A 9,190-nucleotide genomic window follows, 5' to 3' on the forward strand; every position below is an offset into this window, starting at 1 on the left:
CTATTATTACTAAAATTACTTTCCATGTATTCAGCTTTAGATCTACTCAAATAAAAGCATGCAATTATACTCTAAGGTTCACATCCATAACTCAAGTTTACCTTCAACTCCCTCTCTAGTCAAATCAACAATAAGAATATCATCAGCAAATAACATACACTAGGGAACTACCTTTTGCAAATGTTTAATGAGAACATCCATGACTAAAGTAAAAAGAATGTAGGTTTGAGTATTACCGTAAGAGACGGATGGAGTTGCAAGAACAGGTACGAGTGAATGAAGGTCAGCTCACCTTAACGGTTGGGGAGGCCAAGAATGGCGGCAGAGGCCAAGAATGACTGCGAACGGCCCGCTGAGTTCGGTGAGGTGTCGGTCATAGCTGGACAGCGAACATAGAACCGAACTAGAGCAAATGAGAAGGAATGAGCCAAAGTTGGGAAATAGGGCTCTTTTCGTAAGAATTACTGACAGATACTACGTCGGTCAGGTTTTCGGTGAAATATACATCGATAATTAGTCATTGTGTTTAAGACTTTAAGTAAGCTGGGAAAAAATTTGCCGATATACACGCTAATAATTTCTAGCAAATTATTTATCGGTATAGCAAAACCACTGATGAATTAATCGGTGCCATATACGATGAAAATATACTAGCGTAATATACACCAATAATTATGCCAGAAATATTCTGGTGAAGTATTCACCAGTGCAACCACCGCTTTAATCGACATATGATGATCCGTCAGAAATAAGCAATTTTCTTATAGTGGCTTTGGATCAATGGGAATTTTCTTTGGAAGTTATTTGGCCTCGATTCGCTAGAGTTCACCTCGCCAACGGCTTTGAACAGTGGGGTTTGACTTGGAGGAGGTTGAGGGAACGCGTGGGAGCTAAAGCATAAAAAATCTTGGCTTGGGGAGGCTTGTTGAGGGAATAGAATGCAAGGTCCCCTTTAAAGAAACCCTTAGTCCCTATTTAAAGTCTAATGCTTGTTATCAATGACTAGGATTGAATTTCAATTGAATTTGGAGGGAAATCTCTCATCTTTAGCCGTGGTTTGAACCAAGAGGTATTAAGAGGGCTTTAAATACATTATAGGGGCCTTAATTGACTTAAATAGGTCTATTTGACATAAGAGTTGACTTGGGTTGACCATGTCAAGTTGTTGGCTTGGTCAACCTAGTCAATCAAGTCCAAGAGGTATTGGGTTGAGTCCAAGGTGGATTGGGATTGGGTTTGAATTTGAAATGAACTCTTTTGGGCTTAATGGATCGACCTAGGTTAACCTAGTCAACCAGGTTAACCCATGGCATGGGTTTGAGCTTAGTAGAGTTGGTCTAACTCATGGAATCTAAGGGAGGTGCGTGATTTAGCCAAAGAGCATTTAGATGTATTTGAAATTAAAAGAAGGGGGTTTGGGTCAATTTGGGTCAACTTGGGTTGACATGGTCAACAAGATTGACCTAGGGCCTGGATTTGAGCTCAACAAACTTAACTTGATCAAGTGAATATAAGAGAGGTGGTCTTGGGGCTTAGCTTGGTCCATTTGACCAAGTTAAACCCTTTGATCAAGGGTTTGGTGGAAAAGAAGGTCAACACTCGCTAGTGAGTCTGTGAACCCAAACCAGCTCGCTCGCCAATGCGCCTGCCAGCCCAAACTCATGCCCCCAGCCAGCGAGCCTACCAGCTTGAACCTACCCGCAAGCACGCCTGCCATGGTGGCTTGAACCTGTGCCCGCTAGCCCGAACCCACCAGCCCGTGTGACCCATCAGTCAGCCTGAACCCGCGTCCACAAGTGCATCTGCCATCCCGAACTTTCCCACGACCGTCCACACGTCCCCGCTTTGATTACCCCCGACCACATAAAAGAATTTCATAAATCCTTCCACTTTGTTGCAGCGCAAAATGTGTTAATATGTTATATATTTATATTAAAATAATATTATAAGTATTAAAATTTAAAATAAATAAAAAATAGGGTTTAAGGTTTAGGATTTAGGGTTTAGGGTCATAAATAAGCCATTAAATTAATAATTAATTAAAATAAGTTATTAAATTAATATTTAATTAATTAGTAATTTAATAACTTATTTTAAATATTTAATTAAGATAAGTTATTAAATTAATAATTACTTAAAATAAGTTATTAAGTTAATAATTAATTTAAATAAATGATTAAATTAATAATTATTTAATGAGCTATAAAATTATTAATTATTTAAATCATGAAAATATATTTTTCAAAAAGTGTTAAAATCCATCGAAAATCTATCAGAAAGTCCGCCGGAAACAAATCCGTTGGAAATCATCCAAAAAATCCTTCGGAAAATTTGTATAAAATTTATCAAAAATATTTCATTGTAATCCATCGAAAATTCACCTGAAATTAGTCCACTGAAAAGCCGCTGGTAATCGGTTATTTTCCAAGAGTGAATCACAATCTATTTATCCATCTCTTACATAAGTCCTTTAGCATTGTATTAATAGAGAAGTTGCAAAAGAAAAATTTTTGGTTGAAAAACATGTGGGTAATACCTTAATTTCATCCCTTGATGTCCATGAAAGTTGTGTCATCTATCTAGATGCACTTCATATGGATTATTCTTGTGTGTTTATTGTGTTTTAGGAACCTTTTTTAAAACATTCTCCTCAATAAACTCTTTAATAAATGAGCTTGTGAGGCTATAGGTTAGATCTTGGGCTAGAAACTCAAGAGAACTTTATGGCATAAAGCATAAAGCTTCTCAGAGCTCCACCCTAGAACCACCGCCATCGAACTTGGCCACCAAACCACCGCTGCTTATCCTTTGCCAGACTAAATTTTTTTTTTGTTAAAAAAAAAAAAAAAAATAGACAACATGACTTTGTGGTAAGTTGTAAAAAGAGATTTTCCCTATAAGAAAATGCCTAATTTATGCAAATAACTAAATAAAAATTTCAAATAATTAAGAAATATTGAATTTAATGCATTTAATATTAACAAATTTTATTACATTTAGTTAAAAAAAAGAGATCTATCTACATTAAAAGCCATGATTCACCACATGAATTAAATGGTGAGCTTAACCCAAGATTTAAGATTTGGCATGTGATTAGGGTATATTAATTGACCATCATTATTATTGAGTGTTTAATAATAAGAATCAATAAACCCTAATCAAATCTCATATAATGTACTAAAGATATAACTAGCATGGGGTTCATCGTTCAATAAAAACTTCGATCTTCTGTGAAATTAATGTCTTTTAAACTATATTTTTATTTCATTTGACAAATTTATCAATACTTTTGTAAATTTATAAGGCATAGAACTATTTCAAAATTATTTGGTTAAAATGAAATATTCTAATTTAATTAGATCTTTATGACGAAACTGGACCTTGTGGTGTTATCGAGATCAAATGGCTAGGCCCTTTGAACACACAAGCCCCATACACACTAAATATTGTGAAAGACACATCAAAATTTTCTTGCTTGTTTAGGATAGTGTGTAGTTAATATTTTTTTACTGCAAAGTCATTATGGTGTGTATTATTTATACTAATCATATATTTATGATGCTTTTTATTACATTTATATATCTTAATGCTCACATGAAAATACTAAAGTATAATCATTTAGTGATTTTACTCTACTCTTTGTTATATTTGTGATTGTGTTTGTTAGAGATTCATCAATATATTTCATCTTTAAGGATTAAATTTCTTATCTATTGAGTTATTAACTTCTAAATAAACCTATGTCAATCATAAAGAAATATTTATTACATGGCATATGGCCACCTTCTCAAAACAAAATGAATTGAATTTCCCTTGTTATTTATGTTGATGCATTGGTCGTGTATTACGCCTCGTATGACCAACAACAATAATATCAAGCTTTGTCCCACTACGTGGAGTCGAACACCTCGTATGACCTTTTGATTAAAAAGAATGTATAACTAATATTGATCCACGGCATGCTCAAAATCATATCATGGACGAAGCCCAAAGTATGTTAAGTTAGTATTTATATTAAGGACACATGTCTTATTGCATAACTTCAAGTCCTATGAAACATATTTCTTTTTTTTTTCTTTATTAATTTGTTGGCCATATGGTTTTATTTTCAGTTGCTAAAAATCAACCTATTTTAAAACTCATTTTTTAAAATATATCATTGAAAAATATAGGGAAATATCATTTTATAAGATCCATAATATACGTAATTGATGAAATATCCCTTTTATTTATATTTCTAAAGAAATAAGTCTAATGTTTCATAATGGATGAAATTATGTCCAATGAATAAACCTCTGGTATTCCAAGACTATTTATTAATTTTGAACTAATTAAATGAGTATATAGATGATCAAATTAGAACTAGATTCAAAACTAATTTAAAGCTATAATTATACCAAATATAAGAGCCAAGTATGTTGGTTTTCACCCAAGAGCTTGATGTTGAAAGCCTTGAATGAGAGATCAAGAGGGATGGCATTGATATGAGTGATGAAAAGTGATAGAACCATCAGATTAATTAGGAGAAGAGGAATTCATGATGAGAGCTCTTTGAGGAAGGTGTCTATGGAATCAATAGTGTGTGAAAAGATAGAGGGGTTCATATGGGGAGCATGCTGGGGGAATGTTTGAATGAGATGAAAGAGTGTAAAGGAGAAGATGTTTTCATGATGAAAGATTGCTGAGAGAAGGCATTGAGAGGACCCAAAGAATGTGTAGAGTAAGTGGTGTTAACTCTACTTCGACTTCAAAAAGAAATTCACCATTATATAAGGTTTTCACAAATGAATTGATATGAACAAAATTCCTATATAGGGCATTTTAATTAAGTTATTTTATCATTCCCAAAAAAATGAAAAGAGAAAATAATATATGAGAAAGGGAAACAATCATTTTTCATCATGCATTTACTCTAGTTGGGGCTATATTTAGGCTTATAAGACAATCTAAGATAAATTGCCTTACTAATTAAACTATAATTATTATGAAATTAGTACAAGTGGAGTAACATCATTACTCCCCCTTATCCAATGACCTTTTTCTCATGGTTGAACTTCCAAATTCTTTCATTAGAGGTAATGACAATCCATTTAATTTATCCATCTCTCAAATAAGTCTTTAGCATTGTATTAATAGAGAAGTTGTAAAAGGAAATTTGTGGTTGACAAGCATGTGGGTAATACCTTAATTTCATCCCTTGATGGCCATGAAAATGGTTTCATCTATCTAGAAGCACTTCATGTGGATTATTCTTGTGCATTTGTTGTGTTTTAGGAACCTTTTTTTAAATCACTCGTCAATAACCTCTTTAATAAATGAGCTAATCGCGGGCTAGAGATTCATGAGAACTTTATGGCATGAAGAATCTCAGAGCTCCACCCTAGAATCACTGCGACAAACCTGACCACCAGGCCACCACTTCTTAGCCTCTGCCAGACCATCACCGTCGAACCTCTATCAAACAACCATGGTCAGGCCCTCACCCAACCTCCATTGCCTGCAGACTATGATCCCTTTGACTATAGATGCCAGTTGACAATGATCCCTTCGACCACCATCGCCAGTCGACTTTGATCCCTTTGACCATCGTCTCCCACTAACTATGGCTCCTCTGACCAGTGTCACCAGTCGAATAAGATCCCTCCAACCATCGTGACCCATTAACTACAATCCCTATTACCTCTGTTTCCCCTCGACTACGATCCCTCAGACCTTCGTTGCCTGCCGACTAAGGCCCCTTTGACCACGATAGCCCACTGACTATGGTCCCTTAGACCACCATCACTCATCGACTATAGTTCATTCAACCATTATTGTTTGCAGAGTATGCTCCCTTCGACCTCAGTTTCCCGCTGATTACGACCCCACTACCTCCTTTGCCCATCTAGTACTATCCCTTCGATCATCATCATCCACTGACTATGGTCCCTTCGATCATCATCACCCATTGACTAAGGTCCCTTCAACCTTCGTCGCTCACTTATTATGGTCCCCTAGAACTTCGATGCCCACCAACTATGGTTCCTTGACCTCCATCGCCCACCTACAAAATCCACTCCAACCTTTGCAGCATGCCGACTACGGCACCTCTGACCATTGTCACTCATAGACTATGGCTCCTCCGAGCACCGTCACCCACTAACTACGACCTCTCTGACCACCGTCACCTGTCGAGTATTACCCCTCCTACCACCATTTCCCTTTGACTTTAGTCCCTCCGACCTTTATCAATTGACAATGATCCCTTATACCTTAGTCACTCGACTAAGACCCTCTAACTTCTGTCTCCTAAATATGGTCCTACAAACCAAACGAGCAAGCAAAAATTCTTTTGAGAACAACTCTTATATCATTAGATTCTTCCAAGTCTAATCATGTAATAAGTTGTATATGTTGTATTTTTACTATATTGAGCTGAGGTCTTTCCCCAAGGAAGGACATCATTTGTGATTGACTACAAACACTAGTAGATTAATCATTTTAACTAGGCGAGGCTATGTGGTTTTCTCTTATTTATGATTATTAATGTGAAAATCTTGGTGTTTCTTATTACTCTTGCACTCTTGTCTCTTATTTGTTAGTACGTTGGATCTTCACAAAAAGCTTAGATGATAAAACCTATATCTCTCTGCCGTCGCGAATGTTTTGGCACACAACAAAGCTATTTTCTACTTTCAATTTGATAGTCAATGATCTCCAGAGGATATTAGGAATTCGATTTCTATGCCAAGCATTCTAAGATGCTCTGACTCCTAATAGAAGGAAAAGAAAAAATAAGATTAAACAAAGGGGATTATTCTGGTATTCCCTAATTGGAAGAGTTTATAGAATTACAGGATATTTTACGTTAATTATCATACCAATTAACCCATAATTACTACTAGATTAAACAAATTAAGTCACATCATAACTTCTCCCTCATATTTCTTCTCTAAATAACAACCAAATTCCTAAACAAAAATGTAACCTTGTCTCATAAACCTCTTAATTTTGGAAGCTTTCATATATAGGAGTGTCAATATTTGACACGACACAAAAATTCGATTAGAACCCGACCCGAAATTAAAATTTTGGGTTTGACCCCACCCGATTTAAAATTGGGTCGGGTTTGGGTTCAGTTAAATAATCCATTTGAAATTTCGGGTCAGGTCCAGGTTAACCCGATAACCTGAGCTTTGACCTGTTTAGATCCGGGTCAAGTCGGGTTCGACCCGAATCCAACCCGTGAACCGATTTTGACACCCCTACTCCTATATAATGAAATGATTTGAAATATATTCTTTTTTTTTCTGGAAAATTATATATATTCCTTTTATACTCACGAGAAGTACTCCAAACATAATATGGGCACAATAATTAATCTATCATCATCATTATATTTTAATCATAAAGCCTATCCCTCCCATCAGCCCATGTTGGGAGATACCTCCATTCTTGCCAACCTGTGCCATTTCCAGTACCATTTCTCCACGTGCACCCTCTCCTCTTCTCTTCCCCCATAATTACAACCTTTTCCTCTATCTCCTCCTTCAGCCCCTCTACACAACCAAATACCTAAAGCAAACACCTTTTCTCTCTCTCATGGCCGCCACCGCCGCCATGTTTCTTCTGCTCCTCCTTCCCCCTATCACCGCCGGAACTTTCCCTCCGTCCTTCATTTCCGCCTCCCCGTCCATCCTCCCCTCCAGCGAGCCTTCCCTCCCGCCGGACATAATGCCAGTGCTCCCCTCCCCTCAAACGGCCTATGCGCCGGACGGCTTGCTGCCCACCATCCCCTCCAACCTCAGCCCGCCCAACCCGGACTCCGTCGACCCGAATTCCGCCTTCGCGCCCTTCGGCTCCTCCTCCTCTTCCGCCAACGCCAGCCCATCTTCGTCTCCACCGCCGCCCGTCTTCCTCTTCCTGCTCTTCGGCCTTGCAGCCATGTGGTGGTTGCAGATTCCCTGGAAGTGAGTTCAGTGTCTGTAAGTGGATTCGTTAGAGTTCTCTCTGGGCTTATTGGTTTAATTATTATTGTTATTATTATTTGTGTCTTGCTAAAGCTGGACGAACTTCTCTTAATCTGTGTCTGTATTATGATTTTAGTATAAGAATAGAAAATAGTAGAATTTAATAAAGAGAAACTATGTCATGGCCAATAATTTCCATACTTTTTTACTGTTCAAAGCTTCTTTTGGTTCCAAAAAAGCAAACTTTATCATTGTTGCTATCATTTTGAAGGCTTTTGCCGCTTGCTTTATCCATTTAGGCTTCTATTGGAATCATTTTATTACTCTTTTTTAAATTTTTTTTTTAATATTTAAATTAAAATTTTTTTAAATAGAAAGTAGCTTTAAGAAGCAATAAGAAAGCCGTCCAAACAAAACTTTAGTCAAATATGTTGATGAGAAAGAAAATGATCATATTTAGGTTATAGAATCCTTTCTTATGTTTTGGTTTCTATTTGTTTGCATGACCCTATTTATAATGAAGGCTTCTTTTGTGATTCTTTTTTTACTGTTTCTTAAAATAACTTTTTAGTACAAAAAATAAATTTTTATACTAAAAAGTTATCTTAAGATGCTAGAAAGCAGTCCCAGACGAACCCGAAAAGTGTTCACATCAAATGAAATTTTACTAATTTAAAGGGAATAAAAATGAAAATTTGAGATTAGACAATTTAGCAATGCCTAATTTAGGGTTCTTTTAGATAATTTTCTTACAGTTTTTTATTAATTTTTTTTAAATACAAAGAAAAAGTATTGATCGAAAGTTGCCACAAATGATACATTTTTTTAAGTCAATATTTTGAGCATTAAGGCTCATTTGGGACAACTTTTTTCCTGCTTCTTAAAATAAATTTTTAGCATAAAAATTTCTAATTTAACAAATTTATATACTAAAAACTACTTTAAAAATCAATAAAATTCCCTCCCAATAATTTTACAAAAAATTTTATACAACGTTACAATGGAATTAAACAAACTTTAAAAGAGAATCCAAATTAGACAAATTACTTTCAATCAAATAATATTAGCCTATGAGTGGGGATAATGCTATAACATTTTATATTAAATATATTTTTAATTATTTAATATAAAATTAAATTTAATACTCTCATATATTTTAATAATTTTAATCTGTAATTATTTCTACAATATGGTATAATTAATAATGATGCATATTGCCAAATATGAGGGCATAGGAAGAA

At 35.5% G+C, this 9,190-nt stretch overlaps 1 protein-coding gene across 1 annotated transcript; it reads left to right on the forward strand.

The window, feature by feature from the left end:
* Positions 1-7,418: 7,418 nt before the first annotated feature.
* Positions 7,419-8,118, forward strand: LOC110102689 (classical arabinogalactan protein 26-like). Its single transcript, XM_020831130.2, has one exon. It carries the CDS (start codon positions 7,582-7,584, stop codon positions 7,951-7,953), a length of 372 nt encoding a protein of 123 aa, XP_020686789.1. The 5' UTR covers positions 7,419-7,581; the 3' UTR covers positions 7,954-8,118.
* The last annotated feature ends 1,072 nt before the right edge of the window (positions 8,119-9,190 follow it).

Source organism: Dendrobium catenatum, unplaced genomic scaffold (assembly GCF_001605985.2).
Source record: "Dendrobium catenatum unplaced genomic scaffold, ASM160598v2 fragScaff_scaffold_123, whole genome shotgun sequence".
NCBI classification, from domain to species: Eukaryota; Viridiplantae; Streptophyta; class Magnoliopsida; order Asparagales; family Orchidaceae; genus Dendrobium; species Dendrobium catenatum.

Excerpts from the sequence above, each read along its gene's own strand:
- LOC110102689 (XM_020831130.2), top strand. The coding sequence starts at position 7,582 with ATGGCCGCCACCGCCGCCATGTTTCTTCTGCTCCTCCTTCCCCCTATC.